The sequence below is a fragment of the Capricornis sumatraensis genome, chromosome 4 (genome assembly GCF_032405125.1).
Source record: "Capricornis sumatraensis isolate serow.1 chromosome 4, serow.2, whole genome shotgun sequence".
Classification (NCBI taxonomy): Eukaryota; Metazoa; Chordata; class Mammalia; order Artiodactyla; family Bovidae; genus Capricornis; species Capricornis sumatraensis.
The window spans coordinates 128,912,405-128,935,466 of record NC_091072.1 but is presented as its reverse complement, the minus strand read 5'-3'; the positions used below and the strand labels follow the sequence as shown (position 1 = coordinate 128,935,466).

The 23,062-nt window shown below is 38.9% G+C and overlaps 1 protein-coding gene across 1 annotated transcript in view; it reads left to right on the top strand.

Moving 5' to 3' along the window:
• IRAG2 (inositol 1,4,5-triphosphate receptor associated 2) overlaps positions 1 to 23,062 on the top strand; it is a 102,114-nt gene that overhangs the window by 61,298 nt on the left and 17,754 nt on the right. The window contains exons 23-29 of the mRNA XM_068971224.1: positions 574 to 655; positions 12,992 to 13,038; positions 13,146 to 13,210; positions 13,720 to 13,827; positions 16,918 to 16,978; positions 18,116 to 18,125; positions 20,093 to 20,150. Of these exons, the coding sequence (XP_068827325.1) occupies positions 574 to 655; positions 12,992 to 13,038; positions 13,146 to 13,210; positions 13,720 to 13,827; positions 16,918 to 16,978; positions 18,116 to 18,125; positions 20,093 to 20,150 (431 nt within the window). The remainder of the gene's footprint in view (positions 1 to 573; positions 656 to 12,991; positions 13,039 to 13,145; positions 13,211 to 13,719; positions 13,828 to 16,917; positions 16,979 to 18,115; positions 18,126 to 20,092; positions 20,151 to 23,062) is intronic.

Here is a 23,062-nt window from a genome sequence, read left to right as displayed (position 1 = left end):
TGCTCCATAGCTCTTTTGAATTTCATAATATCCATCCTAAAAGTGTAAAAGATAAGCTATTTAAAATGTTTCCCAGTTTTTAGGAATATATTCTGTACTACTAATTTAACTTATTCTGCTAGGTTTTGATCATAATTCTGTTCCTTCACACTCCAGGTGAATAAGTCTTTCAGAATCTACCCCTGTGCCCCTCTTCCTGCACCCAAAGCTCCTCTGAGTTTACTCAACTTTATAAGTACACAGATTGATCTTCCTTAGGAAAAGTTCAGAAAAGGCAGTGGCATTTGTGAGCACTGTCCACTCCACTGAAATTTCCTATCTGTACCAAGGGGTCAGGAAGTGAGACTTTGAATTGCAAATACTTCATTTTCATTTGGGGCTGGATTCTCTATGGTTATAACCTCTCTCTGATGGAACTTGGAGCTCTCTTTCATCATGTCTCACTGAAGGCATGAACTTAATTAGATATTTGGTAAAATTGGGGTGGGGAAGGAAAATGATATGATAGATTAGTATCTGCTAAAATTTGCAAGTTTTCCACTTGTAGTAAGGAACTTTACTTTGTGTTGTTAGGTGCCCTGGCCCTTCAGCTGGTCCCCACCCAGGAACAGATCTTTCAGGTTGCATCAGGATGAATAATGACCTAAGTATGGAAGTGAGTACTGGACTATATTTCAGCTTCATTTTTTAGCTCTCCCATATCCTGATCCTCTTCCATGTGTATTCTTTTTTTTTTTTAAAGTATTATAGACTCTTATAAGTATTATAGACTTTTTCAAGTACAAGTCTTATATCACAAAATTCAGATGCATTAGAAATGTCTGTCTGCCTTTGATACCATATAGGGAGCTTTCTACCCTCTTCTAACTCAAGAAAATATAAACAAAAGGATATTTTCATGAAGTGTGATGAACTTTTTGTTTGAGAGGTGGAGTTCGGGACTTAAATTCTCTATTAACTGCAAGAAGTCTCAGGTCTCATTGACTCTCTGAGAATTGAGGTCAAGGGTAGATAATCTTTGAGGTGTTGTACTTTGCTGTACAAAGTAAGGCAATGCCCAAGGAGCAATCACTGCCTCAGTTAGGGGTTCATAGTACTTCTTCTGTATCCAAGAAGAGAATACTAAGTAGCTGGTGAAGTAAAAAAGTGAACGTGATGGTAACTCAGTGATGTCCGATTCTCTGTGACTCCATGGACTGTAGCCTGCCAGGTTTCTCTGTCCCTGGGATTTTCCAGGCAAGAATACTGGAGTGGGTAGCCATTTCCTTCTCCAGGGGATTTTCCCAGCCTCGAACCTGGGTCTCCTGCATTTGTAGGCAGATTCTTTACCATCTGTCACCAGGGAATCCCCAAGTCACTGAGGGCTCAGGTAAATACCCCAGGTCATGGAGATGTGTCTGAAGTACGTTTCTCCGGCAGCAGGCTGAGCCTGAGGGAACATGATCTTCTCAACCAAATGGAATAGACTGTTCTGTTTCAGAATCTGAAAATCTATTACTCTTTTTTTTTAAAGATTTATTGTGATATATTTCTCATATCAAACAGTTCATCAATTAAAATTGTTCAATTAAATGTTCTTAAAAATATTCAGAGTTGTGTAACCATCACCACAATCAACTTTTGAACACTTTGATGCTCCTAGAAGCATGACTATTAGGAGTCTATTCCTATCTCTGACCCCTACCCCGACTCTCACTCTGCCCCACTCTTGGCAGCTACTACTTTCTGCCTCTATAGATTTGCCTGTTCTGGCTATCTCATGTGAATGGAATAATACAATACTTCTTGTATTGTGACTTCTTGTGACTAGCTTCTTTCATGTAGTATAATGTTTTTAAGGCTCATCCATGTTTGTAGCATGTCATCAACACTTCCTTTTTATGACCACATATTTCACTGTATGAATATGCTATGTGTTGTTTATGCGTTCACCATTGATAAGAGCTTGAGTTATTTCTACTTTTTATCATGAACAACATCACTATGAACGTTGATGTAAAACATTTTGTGTAAATATATGTTTTCAGTTCTTCTGAGTATACATCTGCTGTGGCGTGTGTGCTCAGCGATTTCCGACTCTTTGTGACCCCATGGACTGTAGTCCACCAGGCTCCTCTGTCCATGAAATTTTCCAGGCAAGAATACTGGAGTGAGTTGCCATTCCTACTCCAGGGGATCTTCTTGACCCAGGGATTCAACCTGTGTTTCTTGCATCTCCTGCATTGGCAGGCAGATTCTTTACCACTGTGCCACCTGGGGTACCCCATATATCAACAAGTGGAATTATTGCACCATAGAGGCTTCCCTGGTGGCTCAGACGGTAAAGAATCTGCCTGCAATGTGGGAGACCTGGCTTCAATCCCTGGGTTGGGAAGATCCCCTGGAGGAGAGCATGACAACACACTCCAATATTCTTGCCTGGAGAATCCCCATGGACAGAGGAGCCTGGCGGGCTACAGTCCCTGGAATCACAGAGTCAGACACGACTGAGTGACTAAGCACAGCACAGGGTCACTCTATGTTTAACACTTTGAGGAGTTAAAATCTTCAAAGCAGATTTCCAAAGCAGCTATACCATTTTACATTCTCACCAATAGTGTATGAAGTTTTCGATTTCTCTATATTCTTATCAACCCCTGTCTATCCTTTTTTCTTAGTTTACTTAGAAAATGTTTTTCTCTTATACTAGAACATAGTTGATTTAAAACATGTTAGTTTCAGGTGTACAGCAAAGTGATTCAGTTATACATATACATGTATCTATTTTTTTTTTTGGTCTTTTTAATTATAGGTATCAGTGGATGCAAAGTTGCATCTGATTGTGGTTTTCATATGCATTTCCTTAATGACAAATGACGTTGAACATCTTCTCATGTACTCATTGGCCATATGTATATCTTCTTTAGAGATATGTCAACAGATCTTTTTTTGCCCACTGGAAAAAAAATGAGTTTGTTTTTTAATTGAGTTATACGAGTTGTTCTTATTCTTCCGTTTAAGTGTGTGTATCTGACATTTTCCTGTCCCTTAGTACCCCATCCTATTGAGTAGTTAAGAGAAGGAAAGAAAAAGGAAATGGGGGGCGGCGGCGAAAAAAAAGAAAAAGGAAATGAATCTGTTTTGCTATTAGCAGTTCTTGTAAAGTTTTAATAAAGGAAGTTGAACTTGGAAGCTTACAGGATGTCTGGTTATTAGCAATTTCCCTTTTATCTGGTATTGATTTCACCAAGAAGGTGAAACCAACATTAGTTGTCTACCAGGTACACAACTGTAGGAAAGCATTTCTATATACTAAGTTTGTCTACAACTTTGAATGGTATTCTCTGCTTCTGCCATCAAGGCAACTGAAATTCAGAGAGGTTAAATAACTTAACCAGGATCACTCAACTAGTAAGTAGGAAACCTGGGCTGCAAATTCAGGTTTGTCAAGCTTCAGAGATTAACTGCTTCTTACAACTCCTCTTATACAACATTGAATTTAGACATTTCAATCATGATAATTACTCATAGTTACCTTGAAAGTAGTTTTTTGGCTGAGAAACAAATGTGCTTCCTTATGTATCAAAAAGGAGCTCCTAATCCATCCTTATTAGAATATGTGACCGAGTTATCTTGTCTTTTTATTATTTATTCTCCATCAGGTGTTAGTTGTGTTATGTGGGATCTTCGTTGTGGCAAGTGGGCGTCTCTCTGATTGTGGCACGTGGGCTCAGTAATTGTGGTAGGTGGGCTTAGTTGCCCCATGGCATATGGGATCTTAGTTCCCTGACCAGGGATAGAACCTGAGTCCCCTGCATTAGGAAGCAGATTCTTAACCACAGGACTAGCAGGGAAGTCCCAGTTATTTTGTCTTGACACCCATGAAGAAATAGGAGCTAACAGAGAACACAGGTCAAATGCTCCTAGGGAAATATAGAGATTCCCTGAGGGTTTTTCTGCTGTCTCTAATCCATGTCTTCCACGGGCCCCAGGAACTAGCCTGTCAGGTGCACCCTGCGGCTATTCTCAACTATTTCCACCATTTCCCTTTCCCTCTGCTTCACTGAAGAATCCTTGCAGCCTGTTCACTCCCTCATGCCTGTCCCCTGAGCAAATCCCCACCCGCTACCCTGTCATGCCCTCCCACACCCATCTTTTAAACAAATACAGTGCTCTCCTTAGACAGTGCTTGTCAAAGCATTCTCATTAATGAGAATTAAAATTAAATATGAGATTAAAATTACAAAGCATATAATCCATGTTTGTCCCAGTGACCCATAAATCGTGTTTCCTTAACTCTTCAGCTTCAAACTTTCAGAATTTCATCACTCTTGAGGACCTTCATAGCAAGCAACTTACCCTGGTATTCAAGCTTTTCTCTAATCTGACTGCAGTCTCCATCTTCACCTTTTCCTCATCCCTGCCTTATAGTTGTCCCTAAATGTCAGCCGAGCCACGTGGTCTGCATTGTCGGAATATATCACACCAAGTTGTTTATGCTGTTTCTCTGCCCCAAACACTTAACAATCCTCCGTTTATCAAATTCCATGTGACTGTCAAGGCCCATTCCAAAGACTTTTCTTGTGATAGAAATATTTGCAGTCAAGCATCTCTAGTCCTTTATCTTCTTCTTTTTTTTAGATTTTTTTAATGTGGAAAATTTTTAAAGTCTTTATTGAATTTTATTAGTTTGTCACAGTATTGCCTCTGTTTTATGTTTTCGGCTTTTTTTTTTGTTTGTTTGTTTTGGTCCTGAGGCATGTGGGATCTTAACTCTCCAACAGCCTGCACTGGACTGCCCAAGGAAGACCTCTTTAGTCCTTCTTGAGATCGAAATCAGTACGAATTAGAAGTTGAGAGATGAGCGTTTACTCTGGTTCTCCCTCTCTGCAATTGTGGAAAAGTCTTATTCAGACCTCAGTTTCTTCATTTCTCAACTATCCCACTTGGGAAAAAATAAGTTTACCCTTTTCTTTTAGACCCCAGTAACTGTGTGCCTCTTGTCTATATTTTTGGTTACATTGTAGTTCTTTGTTTTCTTATGTGTTTTCCCGTATCAGGTTATTAGCTTGGTATAGAATGCCTTTGGCCATTAACCAATGTCCACCTAGCATCCTGAATACATTTGGTATATGGTAGCTATCCTATTAATATTTGGTGAATGCCTGTTTACTTCTTCATTTTTGTATCCCCTATAGGGTCTATTTAAAACATTGAGAGTGAGCACCCAGTGAACTTGTTCAACTGACAGTCTTGCCCTATTGCTTTCTGACTGGTGTTCCTGAGAACTGTTTTTTATTCCTCTCCTGTATTCATAGAGATAGCTATATTCTAGCCTCTTTTGCAGAAAGCACAGCATGAGATAAGAATGAGCATCAGTATTCACAGGAGAATTTTGGGGTGAGCAGAGGACTCTAGCAAGATTAACATCTCAAAAAGAACATCTCAGTAAAATAATTTGGGGTCCAATTTGGGGCATTCTTGGGAAGAACAGGACTATTTTACTGGCTCAGTGAAATCTACTTATTTGGAATATTTTAAAGAGAGAGAAAAAAGAAATCATTTCCATTCCTTGTCTTTTAGAGGCTCAGACTAAAATATTTATGAGAGAAATTTTTACAGTACCTGAGTCATACTTCAAAACAATGCCAGGGTAGTTTTAGTGGGTGACAGTGTCAATGAAACAGGTTGATAATTGTTGAATCTGCAAAATAGGTACACAAGGGTGGCTGTTCTATTCTGTCTACTTTTGTATTTATTTGAAATATTCCCCAATAGTGACTTAGAATTTTTAGCCACATAGCATGCTGCTGCTGCTGCTGCTAAGTCACTTCAGTCGTGTCTGACTCTGCGTGACCCCATAGACGGCAGCCCACCAGGCTCCCCCGTCCCTGGGATTCTTCAGGCAAGAACACTGGAGTGGGTTGCCATTTCCTTCTCCAGTGCATGAAAGTGAAAAGTGAAAGTAAAGTCGCTCAGTCGTGTCCAACTCTTCGAGACCCCATGGACTGCAGCCCACCAGGCTCCTCCACCCATGGGATTTTCCAGGCAAGAGTACTGGAGTGGGTTGCCATTGCCTTCTCCAAGCCACATAGCCTAGGCTTTGGAATTAAGCAGGTGTGGTTTTAAACTGGCTCTGTTACTTATTATCTGTGTGACCTTGGACAAGTGGCTCAACCTCTTTCAGTTTGCTTGCGTCCCTTGTGAAACAGAGATATTAGTTTGCAGAGTTCTTCTGAGAATTCCAATACATACACATACATATATTACGCATACACACACACACACATATATATCTGCACATACGTATACATATATTATGTATATACACATATCTATATATATCTGCAACTGTTAAGTTCTGGTCTAACCAGTCCATGGAAACAAACCAGGTTTGTTTAGAGAAACAAACTGTTCATATTTAGAGAAAAGACAAATCTCAGTGCTCTGTCTCCTCACTTGCTGATGAAGAGGAAGCTCTCTTTGTTTCATGAGGTTAACATGAAACAAAAGAACATTTGTTTTTCTAAGAACCTATGTTGATGCCTGGGCTTCCCTGGTGGCTCAAACTGTAAAGAATCTGCCTGCAATACAAGAGACCCTGGTTTGATCCCTGGTTCAGGAAGATCTCCTGGAGAAGGAAATGGCAACTCACTCCAGTATTCTTACCTGGAGAACTCCATGGACTGAGGAGCCTGGTGGGCTACAGTCCAAGGGGTCCCAAAGAGTCATACATGACTGAGCAACTAACCCTTTCATACTGATGCCTACCAGTATACCCCAATGTCCTTCTGACCTCACCAACCAGTGGGTCCCAGGGAAAGGGACTTCACCTCCTGAGAGATTGTTGGAGAAGGCAGGTGGTTTCACCACTCCCATCCCTGCAGTCCTTTCTGTTTGCTGTCCCCACTGGCCACAGGCCCTGCCTGCTCCCCTGCTGACCTCCTCAGAACACTGTGTCTGGACTTCTGGTAATCTCCTCACCCTGGTCAGTGGGCAGAAGTCTCTTCCTTCTTGTCCCAGCACTTTAAGGATCCTTCTGTAGTGTCGGGTGGACTGCTTGTGACTTAGTCATTGAAATTATGCTTTGCTTTTCAAGACAAATGGATAATCCAGCAGTGCTGCAGAACAGTACAGTCTCCCACCGAGTTGATGCTTGCTGCTCTCTCCCACAGCTAGACCTAGCAGTTTATTTAGTCCAACTTTCTCCGTTCTTCCTCACTCCTGGCAATTTCTATTTCTCTCAGGCCTAAGTTGTCTCTCCTTATAATCTATCTTTCTTTCCTTATTCACTCCTCCCACCACTGAGTCTGAATAGCAACCAAAGGATTTCTGGGCCTTTGCAAAACTGCATTCATAATTAGGTACCTGTGTGTGTCCCCCAGCACTCCAAGAATTAAGATGGTTCATGAAAATCCTGGGACATCCCTGGTGGTCCAGTGGTTAAGACTCCACCTTACTACTTCAGTGGGTTGCAGGTTCAATCCCTGGTCAGGAAAGTAAAATCCTGCATGCTGTGTAGTATGACCAGAAAAATTTGGGGGGAGCTTCCCAGGTGGTGCTAGTGGTAAAAAACCAGTCCATCAGTGCAGGAGATGTAAGAGATGAGGGTTTGATCCCTGGGTTGGGAAGATCCCCTGGAGGGGCCATGGCAACTCACTCCAGTATTCTTGCCTGGAGAATCCCATGGACAGGGGAGCCTGGTGGGCTACAGTCCATGGGGTCTCAAAGACTCAGACATGACTGAAGAGACTTAGCACCATGAAATGAAACTGATTCTCCCCTCTACCTACCTGAGTCTTAGATTTTACCTCAACAAGACTCTATAACATACTAAAGTACCTGGTTCATAGTAAACACTCAGGAAATAGCAACTGTAACTGTCACCCAAAATCAGGATTATCAATAGCATGAAGCTCAGAGGATATAGGTTAAAGGATATGATGATGAATTTTTGTTTTCCATTTGACTGGTAAAAAAAAAGTATACAGTAAATATTAAGTGTTTTGCTATCCCTTTGAGAGCTCCTTCATGTAATTACATGTTTTTGCCTCAGATGTACTATCACTAGAAAAGGGTGATTTATAAGGCAAAGTACAGAATCCACTTAAAAATATCTCAGATTTTCTGGCCATTGTCTGTCCTGTTCTCTCAAGCTGTCTGTGGGTGCAGCTTTAATAACCTTGGAGAATAAATAAATTGCCAGTTACAAAATTGGAACGTGTAAAAGTTGGCTGATAACTATATTACAAATGAACCTCGAAGTGGTGGGTGTGTCCTGTAGGTCTGAAGGTGTGGTGTCCTTTTAGTTAGAAACTGGAAAAAAAAAAAAAAGCTTGTGAAGAAATTTAGTTTTATTTAGGTTACAGCAGAAGGCAATGGCAACGCACTCCAGTACTCTTGCCTGGAAGATCCCATGGACGGAGGAGCCTGGTGGGCTGCAGTCCATGGGGTCGCTAAGAGCTGGACAAGACCGAGCAACTTCAGTTTCACTTTTCACTTTCATGCATTGGAGAAGGAAATGGCAGCCCACTCCAGGGTTCTTGCCTGGAGAATCCCAGGGACAGGGGAGCCTGGTGGGCTGCCGTCTATGGGGTTGCACAGAGACAGACACGACTGAAGCGACTTAGCAGTAGCAGCAGCAGCAGGTTACAGCAGTTATAATCTTTTGATGTTCAGTTTTACATTCTTTTCTTTCTAGAAGATTGAAACTTTGACTCCAAGTCAAGGGCTTTTTTTTAAAGTTAGAATGAAATAAGTCTATATAGACTCCTTTTGTTCAGTTTTTTTTTCTCACAAAATCATATTACTTTACTTGAGTAGTGTCAATTGTCTAAAATGGATCTAAAAGTAAAAGTTACACTGGTAACACAAATGTTTCTTAGTGGAAGGGATTTTGATCATAAAAATCTATGGATAAAATAGCATTTCATCTAAAAGAGTAACCCTGGAAGATTATGTAGGCCTATTAATTGCCTTTACTGATACTGATAGCGCTTCCCTGGTGGCTCAGATGGTAAAGAACCTGCCTGCAATGAAGGAGACTGGAGTTTGATCCCTGGAGAAGGGAATGGCTAGCCTCTCCGGTATTCTTGCCTGGAGAATTCCATGGACAGAAGAGCCTGGTGGGCTACAGTCCATGGGGTGGCAAAGAGTTGGACACAATTGAGCAACTAACACTTTCACTTCACTTTCAATATCTTAGAAGCTATTTCTTCATATTTTCTAACTGAATATTAATGCTGCTGTATGTATGTGAGAAAGCTGAAGTGAGAGGGGGGAATGTGTGTGTATGTGTCTTGCATTTGCTGACCCAGTCTGTGGGAGAATATCTCGCTTTGTTCCGTAAGTACATTGGCTACCCCACCCTTACCCTACATTAGACTTTTACTGTCAAAAGCAAACGAGCTGCACCACAGATTTTCATGTAAATGTTATGCAGGTTCCTATTTGAATGGCTTGAACAGGAAGAACATGCTTCCTGCTCTAGGCTGTCAGCATGTGTTAGACTCATTGATGTGAGCCAATCTTGTGCTGTAAGTAAGTCTCTTCTGAGCTTTCTCTTTCTCGCACGTAGTCAGTTTCTTGATTTTCCTTGGTTTTAAGATATATCCAGTAAATTATCTTCTTTTATAATCTGTCTAGATCCTGCAGTTGTTGTGTGTGTTAGGTTCTCCTGTGGGCTCAGGAAACTGGTTTGAATAGGGGCACCTTTTGAAACTGGGAGAAAAGAGCATAATTGTAGAAAGTGTTTGCTGAGTTATTTTTCACCCCCCATTTCACACACACAGACACCCTGAGGGGCTATATCTCCAACTTTCATTAACTATAACTCTAAATTTGGAAAAATAAAAATCTCCTTCTTTGGTTTGGCTCTTCTTCTAAGGAGGAAAAAAATGTTAGCTGAATATATGAAAATCTAGGATTGAGGTATGTTGTGTATTAGGTTGTTTTTTTGATCAGTGAGTTTTATAATGATTCATGAATTGGGACTAATATCTAGTAATATCCAATATCTTTGCAATAGAAGAATGTAGTAATATATGGCTACTAAATACATAATGTTTATCCAAAATCACAGAATTGTTACTTACTTACTCAATAAATATTTTATGTTTACCAGTTTCACATAAAAATCAGGATAAAAGAAGGGCTTTACACAGAGCATTATGACAGATGAGACTCATTTTAACATAATGTATTTTTGCTGTACTTATTATTTTGATTTTAAATAATTAGAATTTTTAGGAAAACAATTTATAGAAATAATGTTTTCTCTTTCCTTTAATATTGGAAATCAGTTTAATTCAATAGAAAATAGCTACATTCACTTTCACATCTCTTAAATTCAAATATAAAGTTTCATGCCTGATTGGTATAAAAAGGAATTTTTCCTGACAAACTTAGGTTTTTAGTTAGTGCAGTATAATTATGGCATATATTATTGTTATTTATAACACAGTAATAAGTGCTATTTCAAGTCACATATAATAATAGATTTCTATGTTATGAAGTGTTAAATGGGCCTGATTTTTTATTATTATTATTATTAAGGACTCAATGCTCATTGATTTTTATGGAGGATAAAACTGAAGAATGTTTAAATTTTTCCTATTTTACAGCTTCATTTTCTTACATATGTATTGATAGATAGTTAAATAAGCAATAATTACTAGTATAATATATTTAAATATCTCAAGGACAGAGCCAATATCATTTAACTACCAATGGTATATAAGGTACAATTTCTCTTCAAAATTTAATGCACATATTTTCCTACTCTGTTCTGTGCATACTTTCCTCTATGCAACGCTGCTTATAATTTATGAAGTATTTGTTCTGCATATTTGTCTTTTTGACTGGCCTATGAGTTCCTCTGGGACAAGGACTGTGTTTCTGGTCTCTTTCAGGCTTTCAGTTTTGTGCCAGAAACAACGAAAGGCTGTTTCTGGCACAAACTAGGCCTTTGTTGAAAGTTATTGAATTAAACTGGTGCCACAAGGGACTTCAGTCACATGAAGTCTGACACAAAGATGTTTAAAGCAGGGACAAAATGAAATAAAAGAGAAGATTGCCAAACGTTTACATATACAAGTTGTTGTTATTATTGTTCAGTCACTAAATTGTGTCCCACTCTTTGTGACCCCATGGACTGCAGCACGCCAGGCTTCCCTGTCCTTCACTATCTCCCAGAGTTTGCCAAAACTCATGTCCGTTGAGTCAGTGATGTGATTCAACCATCTCATCCTCTGTCACCCCCTTCTCCTCCTGCCTTCAGTCTTTCCCAGTGTGAGGGGGTTAGGTGTAAAATCTTGCTTTGCAGATTTGATTGTGGAGTTTTCTTAACATTTGAGGTGAACATTTTGAAAGTTTATATTCAAGTCATTTATCAGTCAAAGACAATCAACGGAAAGTCTTTGCCTCTCCAATAGCCTTAGGGTGTTTCAGAGACAGTTCTGTTTACAGTGAAGAGGACACTATATTTAGTCTGATTGTTCAGTTTAGAGGCTGGCACTACCATTCTGAATGTTCCTGGGAAATTACTTTATTCGTTGGCTTTGCTTTCCTCACCTGAAATAAGTAAATCTTTTTTTTTTTATCTCATTAAAATCGATTGCATAAGGTTGTGGAGTGAATTAAATGAGACAGTATATAAAAGGGCTTAATAAATTGTAGTGTGCTGTTCAGATGTAAGCTATTGTTTTTTGTATTGGATAACTATATATTCAGCAAACTCTTGCTAAACCTTTACCTTTCTGTGGAGTCAATCTTTTCTTGGATAGATTCTCAATATGGTATATGATATACAGCAGCCCTCTATTGAAACCTATTGTATGTTGTGACACCTAATGAGAAGTTCTATGTTTGATTATGGAAATTTAAATATCTTTATTTTTGCATCATCTGTGCAGATTTTGGATATGTCCAAGTGATTTCAGTTTTAACTTATTAAATTCTTATTTGTTTTTCTAAATAAATAATAAAAAATATATTTATTAGTAAAACTTTTTATTAAAGAGGAACCCATGTTCCCACTGTATTTTTTGAAAGAGAATAAGTGAATCTAGGGCTTCCCAGGTAGCTCAGTGGTAAAGCATCTGCCTGCCAAGCAGAACATATGGGCTTGATCCCTGGGTTGGGAACATCCCCTGGAGAAGGAAATGGTTACCCACTCCAGTATTCTTGTCTGGGAAATCCCAAGGACAGAGGAGCCTGGCAGGATACAGTCCATGGGGTTGCAAAGAGTTGGACATGACTTAGCGACTAAATAACAACAGCAAAAAAGTGAATTTATATTCCCACTGCTTTCTTTATTTTTTGAAAGAGAATGAGTAAACCTAATCTCCTAAAGTTCCCTCCAAACTAGGAACTTGATGGGGATTATGAAGCTCAAAGGAGACTTTCAAATACTTGCCCTGGCAGACTGGGACCACAACTTTTTTGGGGGGGTGGGGGGACCACAATTGTGTTAAAGCTCTTTTTGAGCCCCAAGTAAGAAAAGCTGATGTAGATATAATCCCTCAGAACTTTGAGACTTGGATAAACTTTAAATGTGTTATAGATCTAGCTAGAAAATTGAGAACCATTTTTAAATCAACAGGTCAAAAGTTTTAGGTTGAGTAATAGTTCCATAAATAGAAATGTTGTTTCATGCTCACCTAGAATGCCCACCTAGTTCTGTTTAAAGAATATTTAAGTTCATGATAGAAACTCTGTCTGCCCTTTAAGATTAGAATTTGTTTTGCCCAAGATTTTATATTTTCTTTCAATATTGGACTTGCAAGTATAGTTAAAATTGGACTTTTTTTTGAAAGTACAGCTTTGAGTAAGTATGTATATCCATCTGCCCTATAGCATCACATTCCCATATCCTCTCCAAAAGAGCAAAGCAAATATGGGTTCATTTAAAACTGTATGAAAATATTTGCTTAACACAACCTCTCTGGAATGGAAAATGTCAAATTGTTAAACTTATTTCTCTCTCTCTCTCTCTCTTTTTTTTTCCCTTAAGGAGAATGGTGTTGAATACTTAAGTTCTGAGAGTCAGCCCCAACCCAGGTTTGCCTGTTTGTTTCTGGGTGTGAATTTGGATGCATATTCCATAATTTCTAAGAAAATTCTTTGGACCCAACACTCCAGAAATACTGCTTCTACTCTTTTGACAGGGAATATTCCACCCTACCCTCTCCTGGTCACACTTCATCCACAGAGAGTACTGTAACTTCAAGTGGTAAGTAGATTAGAAAAGATATAAAATAAGACTGTTAGTCTGTTATATTGAAAATGGATAATGAACAAGAACCTACTGGACAGTGCATGGAACTCTGCTCAATGTTTTGTGCCAGCCTGGATGGGAGCGAGGTTTTGGGGAGAATGGATACCTGTATATGTATGGCTGAGTTCCTTTGCTGTTCACCTGAAACTATCACAACATGGTTAATCGGCTATACCCCAAAGCAAAATGAAAAGTTTAAAGTTTGGGGGAAAAATAAATTAACTATGAGGAAACAGAAAAAAAAAACTCAAGGATATTCTACTAAAGATCCCATATGCAGAAAGCTGTACTCTATTTCAATAAATGGTATATTATTTAAAACTCCCTTTAAAAAATTAGAATGTTGATATTATAACCATAAGCTTGGATATCTTGTGATCTCCTGAGGTGTATACAAGTGAAAAGGACATAAGCAAATAATCTTCTGCATAGTATTCATGCTGTTAGTTTCTTCCTGTTGATAGATTCTGGATCAGAAATTTTGCATATGGCTTCTGGTGACCTTGACTGTAAACCACTCTGTGAGAAAGAGGAAGATAAAAGATCAGCTTCTGTTGTGACAAAGATCCCAGGTAAGCTGTTGAAGGGTTCAAGCATAGTTTCCATTCTAAAACATGAAATGAACCTGGAAGCTAGTGGAGTAACTATCATGAGTGGCTGAGTAATATTGTCTTATAAAAGAATTTTGAAGACATAGTCTGAAGAAGAGAACTCTAACAAGTGACCATGGCCTTCACATATGACAATGTGACCAGCCTTTTTCCAACTCTATATTTAGAATAAAACTTACCATGTATTTTAAAGGGATTTAAATATCTCCTTATGGCCAAAATTTATTGGACACACCTGAGTCTCAGCTGTGATGCAGTTGTGAAATCACTTACTTAGGAAATTCTCAGAATCCTCATTAGAATTTACTAGGTTAAAAGGATGGACCAGGACTTTTCTGGTGGTCCAGTCATTAAGACTCCGTGCTTACACTACAGGGGCCATGGTTCATTCCCTGGTGGGGGAATTCAGATCCTGCGTGCTATGTAGCATGGTCAAAAAAACTTTTTTAATAAAATAAAAACTGTATATTAAAAGAAAAAAGGATGGACCAATTAGTGATGGTCCACTCAGGAGGCAGAAATTAACTAGACAATGCATTAGATCCTCCTTTTCTGCCATTTGAGTCCAAAAATAAAGTGGTTATTCTCAACCATTCCCTGTTAGGCATCACTACAGTTGATACTCTTGGGAAATGTAGGCTCCCATTTCTACCTAAAGTGTCAATTAAGGAAAATTCATTGAAAGTTAAATTGGCAATTAAATTTGAGATATAGGTGCTAAGTTAAAGGAGCTGTAAAATTGTATAAATGGAATCCATTCCTTCATTTAACTGAAGAATATGTTTACATTCTATCTCACACCAAATAAGAAAAATATTAAAACTACACCAGGATACCATTTTTTATCTATCATGTAGACAAAGACAGAACAGTTTGTTTGCACACTTCTGCTAAGATTGTTGGAAGAAAAAGAATTCTCATCCATTGCTGCAAGGAATGTAAATTATTATAATTAGTATGGAGAGGAATTTGCCAATATCTACCCAAAATTTAAATGTATGTCAGTTCAGTTCAGTCACTCAGTTGTGTCCGACTCTTTGCAACCCCATGTACTGCAGCACGCCAGGCCTCCCTGTCCATTGCCAACTCCCAGAGTTTACTCAAACTCATATCCATTGAGTCGGTGATGCCATCCAACCATCTCATCCTCTGTCACCCCCTTCTCCTCCTGCCTTCAGTCTTTCCCAGCATCAGGGTCTTTTCAAATGAGTCAGCTCTTTGCATCAGGTGGCCAAAGTATTGGAGTTTCAGCTTCAGCATCAGCCCTTCCAATGAATATTCAGGACTGATTTCCTTTAGGATGGACTGGTTGATCTCCTTGCTGTCCAAGGGACTCTCAAGAGTCTTCTCCAATACCACAGTTCAAAAGCATCAATTCTTTGGCACTCAGCTTTCTTTATAGTCCAACTCTCATCCATACATGACTACTGGAAAAACCATAGCTTTGACTGAATGGACCTTTGTTGGCAAAGTAATGTCTCTGCTTTTTGATATGCTGTCTAGGTTGGTCATAAATGTATGTATCCCATGCTAAAATAATTGGTTTATGGGAATTTATCCTGTAGATCTAAGTACACACATACTATATGACATGTATGGAAGTTTATTTACTGCAGCATTGTTTGTGATAACAAATAATGGAAACAAGTTAACTATCAGTAGAAGACTAACATATTTTGGCATGTCCAAGTAATGGAATACTAATATATATTTGTAAAACATATACAGAAGGGAACTTTTTTCTTGGAAGAATATCAAAGAACTATTGTTTTTTAGGGAAAAGAACTGGAGTACAAAGCACTATGTATTGTATGTAAATATTTGTGAAAAAAATAGAAAAAAGTTTTTGTACCTATAATACATATATAAAATATCTCTACAAAGCTAGACAGAAACTAGGAACATTGTCTATGAGTCAGGAAACTGGCTTTCTGGTGGGCATGATGAGAGAGAAAATTTTCACTGAAAAACATCTTATACTTTTGATTTATGGACCATATCAATCTACTATCAGTCTTAAAATTTTTTTAAATATAAAATTTCCATAGGGAAGATTTTTATGTCTTTGAAGATAGTGGTTACCATTTTGTTCTTATTTCCATATAAATTTAAAAAATTGAGTACATCCTTTAGTTATTCTGTTTTCTTGAAAAGAAAGAAACAAAATCTAACTATTGTTGCTGACCTTTGTGTCTGGACTGAACTAAATTCAGGACAATGGGTCATGTGAAGATGAAAATCATTATCAAGTACATTACAGTACAAATAAATACAGGGAAATTACAAAAAGGAATGGCATAAATAAAAAGTGCATCTCTTTTTCTTAGTTTGATGACATTTTACTTAGAAAGATCCTGTGTTTTGGAAGGATATCATACTTTGTTATCAGGCCTGCATATATAATTTTTTAAAACATGTTTGTCAAACTATTTAAAAAAAGCTAGCTACCCTGGTAAGGGAAGAGCCAGCTTAGCTGGCTCAGTGGTAAAGAATCTACCTACCAGTGCAGGAGATGCAGGTTCAGTCCCTGGATCAGGAAGATCCCCTGGAGAAGGAGATGGCAGCCCACTCCAGCAGACTGGCAGGCTGCAATCCATGGAGTAGCAAACTAGTTGGGCAGGATTTAGTGACTAAGCAACAACAACTAAATAAGTGTTCATCCTTCTTTCATTCTGTTTCTGTAATTACACTAGTAATATGTTTGATTAAAAAGGCAGCATCAGCCTTAAAAAATAGTTTAAAAACCCTATTTTTTGAAGGCCATACAAGTATTTGTATGGCACATTTGTATGGCAGAAGTATTTGTATTCGCACTTTTAATTTATGCCATTCCTTTTTGTAATTTCCTTGTATTTATTTGTACTGTAATGTACTTGATAATGATTTATACAAATATTCATTTAAGAAATGTTACATGGCTAGCTTCTTTGGGAACACACATTAAACCCTTGCCTCTTAGGTGTCTGCCCACATTGCCACCCTCACTATTTCTTCCTCTTTTCCTGGTAACCCTGCTCGCCCCACAATATTTGGTGTGTTTCCTCCTTACAGGCGGAAGTCGAGCTCCTGAAAACATTGAACTGCAAGGCTCTGTGACTGAAGAAAAAAGCATGTTGATTCAGGTAATATATACGTGTTAACAAGAAAAGTAATGATACATTACAATGGTAGAACTGTCCCTTTAAGTTTGCAAAGTACTCTTAAAAGCATTATTTCAATGAGGTTCCTAGAATTTAGTTATAGCAATATTTTATAGATGAAGAAGTTGAAGCCAGAGCATCCAGGGTCATGCGGTAGAGTCAGAGGTGGGACCTCCTGACTCCACACTGGTTTTTGTTTCATTCATTCTTGCATTTGTTAACTCATTTATCCATTAAAGGTCTACTGGAAACAAGCTAAATATCTGTCTCTAAAGTCCTCTTACATAAATGAATGCATTAATAAATAAGGCTAAATAAAAGTGATACCTATCTTTAAAATATTCTGTAATTAGGGGAAGAAACATACAATTACTCAGTAATTAGACTGCAGTTAAACTAACATTGACTTAGTTCAGCCTATTTGATTATAAGAAACAGAGACTCATGTAACTATTAATAACCCAGGTTGAGAGAAGGTTGTGAGATGTATACATTTGAAGTAATGAGATAAAAATTTTATGCTAAAGGGAGTAGAGTAATTGGATATGTGGTTTGGAATAATTCTTTGTAATATAAATTGTACCTAAAGTGTAGTGTTAGCTAACAGACATGCCCAAAATAGTTGCCTCTTATTAAAAAATGGACAGAGGAAAATTCAAATCCTCTAGTCTTTCAAGTTGGAGAAGGCAACGGCAACCCACTCCAGTACTCTTGCCTGGAAAATCCCATGGATGGAGGAGCCTGGTGGGCTGCAGTCCATGGGGTCGCGAAGAGTTGGACACAACTGAGAGACTTCACTTTCACTTTTCACTTTCATGCATTGGAGAAGGAAATGGTAACCCACTCCAGTGTTCTTGCCTGGAGAATCCCAGGGACGGGGGAGCGTGGTGGGCTGCTGTCTATGGGGTTGCATAGAGTCGGACACGACTGAAATGACAGGAGCAGCAGCAGCAGCAGCAGGTCTTTCATAGTAGTCTTTTGAGAAAACATTTTTTTTTCTCATTTCAAAAAGGAAAAAAAACTTAAATAATGGATTCGAAAATGTAGTAATGGAAGTAGGGGACTGGTTAGAATGCTATTGGAATAATTCAGGCAAGATATGAAGATAGTATGAATTTAGTGATAATGAAAAATATGAGACTTATTTGAGAGATATTTACAGAATAACATTCACAGTACATAGTGACTGATAATCAGGGGCCTGGGAAAAGGTAAATACTCAGGTTTACAGCTTAACCTACAGAATGAGTAGAACAATAGGAGAGTAGGAAAGAGTAAGAAGAATTTGTGGGGTAAATTTAGTTAATTTGAGATAAGTCAAGTTTCAGGTTGATATGTGATATCAACACCCTGTAAGGAGATTTTATAGATAAGCTATATTCATAAACTCATCAATAGGACTTTGGGGACAGAGACATATTTGTGAGTTACCAGCAAAAAAACCAAGCATGTGGATGAGATTTCCCAAGAAAGGAGAGCAGGCAGAGAGAGAGAACAGAGGATAATGGACTCTTGATGATTCCAGTGTCAAATAAGAGGAGGCCAGTGGCAAAGGAGATGGAGAAGGAGCTATTGTAGTGACTGGGGGACATCAGGAAAGGGAAGCCAAGGGCTGAAAACCTTCAAGGAGGGGATTCTAGATCATTTTAGATGCTACAGTGAGCTTAAGTAAGATACTGACTGAAAATTATTCGTTGGGTTTGGCAGTAGGGAGGTCGCTGATAACTGGGGAGGGCACGTTCCTAGGAGTGTTGGGTGCAGGGGCAGAGTAGTTCACAGATCACAAATGGGAAATGAAGAACTGGAACAACTCTTCAACAGTGTCCAACAGTGGCCAACTCTTCCCAGAAGAAGCATAGCCAGGAAGCACAGAAGAAGAGGAAAATGACATGACCGGAAGACATCATAGGATTAAGAGAGGATTAAACAAAAATTAAGATTAAGTTAAATATTAATCTTAAAAATTAAAATTAAATTAAATATACAAATGATCCAGTATTTTGCCTGCATTATTGCATTTGTTATATTTTATCAAAATCTTAGTTTCAATTGTCCAAAAATGATATGATGTGGTATCCAGGGCCCTACGAAGGAAATCTGTCTTGGCCAAAATAAGGAAATATGGAAAATTTTTGAGAATGTTGAATAATAATTATCTGAAAATAATTGTAACCTATAGCTTCTCCTTTAGATTTCCCCAGGCAGTAGAGTACAACTCCTGTTATGGTGATTCTTACTGTGTAGATGCCTTTGTAGGACAGTTGGTCAGTGACCGTAGAGTATATTCAGATGGAGTAAAAGCCAAACACAGCACAATATTTTTTTTTGAAGTATAATTGCTTTACAATGTTCTGTTAGTTTCTGCTGTACAATAAAATGAATCAGCTGTATACATACATAGATCCCTTCCCTCTTAGACCTCCCTCCCACTCCTTCTCCATCCCACCTCCTAGGTCATCACAGAGCACTGAGTTAAGCTCCGTGTGTTATACAGCAGATTCCTTCCACTGGCTATCTGTTTTACACATGGTACCGCATATATGTCAGTCCTAATCTCCCAAGTCGTCCCACTCTCCCCTTCTACCCCTGTACCACATGTCCGTTCCCTACATCGGAGTCTCATTTTAGCAGTTATTTAGTCAAAATTTCCCCAACAACCCATTTGGAATGCTGCGTGTGAAAGTCCTAGATTACCACCCCCTTTTCATTCATTCAGTCCCGCCTCTCCCTCAAGCTCCAACTTGTTCTTTGCCTGCAGAGACATTCCATGCTTCTCAAGCCATACGTCTCTCTCCTCCCTTTGCAAAGCATATATTTGTATCTCATTTGGCAGGCACTTAATCTTAGTCTTCTTTGTGGTAATTGGTATCCCATTTGCAGCTTTTCAGGTATTTCTGGGTTTTTTATGCCTCAACTAGACTGGAAACCCCTTTGAAGCCAGTCCTCTTTTCTTAATCCCTAACACAGTTCATGGCATACTTTGTTTTTGAACAGGGTAGGGCAGGAGAGGACAGGAAGCCAAGAAATGATTGGATACGAAGGATTTCCACTCTATGTACAGCAATAAAATCTCCTTATGTTTTTAGGAAGCCAAAAAGGAACCAGAAACAATAGATGAGCACAGAAAAGAATGTGCTGCAGGAGGTAAGGAATGTTCTCTTCCAACCCCGCACATTAACTTTCATTCCCTGCTGGTAGGTTTTACAGGAGAGATCTTTCTCAGTAAAGAAATGGCAAGCCAACTCTTTGTGACCCCGTGGACTATAGCCTACCAGGCTTCCCTGTCCATGGGATTCTTCAGACAAGAATACTGGAGTGGGTTGCCATTTTCTTCTCCAGGGGACCTTCCTGACCCAGGGACTGAACCTGAGTCTCCTGCATTGCAGGCAGATTCTTTACCATCTGAGCCACCTGGGAAGGCCCCTATAACTCTGCTTCTGTAGATAAGACCAGCCAAATACAACTAATTTTGTTTCAATTTGTATCATTTTCAGAATGCCATATTTACATTGCATTGCCTGTTAAGCCTAAAGGTCTGGTAATAACTAGTACCCTATTGTGAACTAAAAGCTGTGCCAATGTTGGGACTTCCGAAGATCAGTGGCCAAAACACCACACTCCCAGTGCAGTGGGCCTGGGTTCAATTCCTGGTCAAGGAACTAGATCCCATATGGGACAGCTAAGAGTTTACATGCCTCAACTAAACATACTGCATGCCTTAAGGAAGATCGCAGATCCTGTGTGCTACCACTAACACACCATGTAGCCAAATAAATCAATATTTTAGAAATGCCAATGTTAGTAGTGAATTCTCAGCAGCTCTAATCTAAGATCTTTTTTATTGTCCCATCTAAAAGCAAATAAGCCAGTATTTAAAGAATGAGTTTTCATTTGCTTCTCTCCCCATCTTCCTGTTAGGATGGAACAGTGGATAGAGTTCCACCTTTGGAAATCAAACACTATGCTCAGTCACTCTTACTTGCTGTGACTTTGGAAAGTTGTTTAACCTGAGTCTTAATTTCCTCATTTGCAAAGTGGAAATGATGAGTAAAAAACAATGTGGTGGTGATTTAGTCGCTCAGTCGTGTCTGACTCTTGCGACCCCACGGACTGTAGACCCCCAGGCTCCTCTGTCCATGGGATTCTCCAGGCAAGAATACTGGAGTAGGGTGCCATTTCCTTGGTAGCTCAGCTGGTAAAGAATCTGCCTGCAGTGCAGGAGACCCCTGTTTGATTCCTGGGTCAGGAAGATCCTCTTTAGAAGAGATAGGCTATCCACTCCAGTATTCTTGGGCTTCCCTGGTGGCTCAGCTGGTAAAGAATCTGCCTGCAATGTGGCAGACCTGGGTTCAATCCCTGGGTTGAGAAGTTACCCTGGAAAAGGGAATAACTACCCACTCCAGTATTCTGGCATGAGAATTCCATGGACAGTATAGTCCATGGGGTCACAAAGAGTTGGACATGACTGAGTGACTTTCACTTTCAAAAATCAATGTACCCTTTATGAATAGACTGTGCTAAGTACTAGGCAGAATTCTTCATGTGCATAGTTCCATTCAGTTCTCCCCAATGCCTGTTTGAAATAGGTAAGCTGTGATTCAGTTTCATAGCATATAAACTATAGGTAAGAAGAGAACCTACCACAGAAGGCTGGCTGTGAGGATTGAGTAAATGATGTAAAAAGCACTTAGAAAAGTGCCTGATGAAAGTTCTCATAAAAACTACTATAGAAAAATCATCCTTATTTTGTGGATGGTTTGATAAAGTTGTGACTACTTGTTCCAAGTAACTTAGTTATAAGGATCAAAGTGTTGACTGAAAGAAAAAAAAAAGCACAACGTAAACTTTGAGAATTACATTTTTTCTGGTAGATTTATTAAGGACTTAAGCCTGGGATATAGCTTCTCAGCTCTGAGGAACTGCTCCAGAGAGGTAAAGGAAGAGACAGGATATAAAGGAGTTTTGCCAAAAAGCAAAACAAAAAACCACCAGGCCATCCAACATCGAAGACTACTGCTAATTGTAAAAAATCCCAGACATCTCAAGTTAATGAATTTAGCACTTTTCTGTGCATGGGAAGATACAAGAGTCTGGACTTATTACAATCATTCCTTTGTTATGCACCTTAACTGTCTAGGGCCAATATCCTGCTTTTCTCCATCTTAAATCCCTGATGGCTTGATGGCAACAACATCTTTTGTTTACTGAAATGACATGACATTCTTTGTCCACAAAAGCTAGAATTTGAACTAGGATTTTTCAACTCTAAATCTAACGCTGTTAATAACTAATATTGTGTTCTTTGCAAAATAGTGAAGAGTATCATTAATATGTGTAAAGAGTCTTATTCTGGGATTGGCCTGTAGTAAACCTGTGGGAAATGACTGGGATGTCATATTTATACTGGCTACCTTATGCGAAGAGCTGACTCGTTGGAAAAAACCTGATGCTGGGAAAGACTGAAGGAAAGAGGAGAACGGGGTGATAGAGGATGAGATGGTGAGATAACATCATTGACTCAGTGGACATGAGTTTGAGAAAACTCAAGGAGATAGTGAAGGATACGGAAGCCTGGAGTGCTGCAGTCCATGGGGTTGCAATGAGTCAGACATGACTTAGCCACTGAACAACAACAATCATGTTTATTCTTACTGTTATTGTTACTATTATTATTATTATACTATTAATATTATTACTACTACTAGAATCATTACTCTTCTTGTTGTTGCTGCTTTTAAACCCTTGATATGTAGGAGAACCAGGGTACCAGAGGAAGGTATGCATTTAACCATGGAATCAAATTAAATAAACATTCAAATACAGGAAGAACAAACTGGGCTGTCCCTTGACTCAGACATCTTCAGGTTTCAAAGACTATTCACATGCTGAAATGTGAGCCAGTAATTTTAACGTCATCATAATCCCCAAAGCATAACGTAGCACAACATTATCTTATATTAATATTTAAGCAGAGGTATTATTAGCTGAGAGACATCCCAGGTGGCTCACTGGGAAAGGATCTGCCTGCCAATGCAGGAGACAAAGGTTCAGTTCCT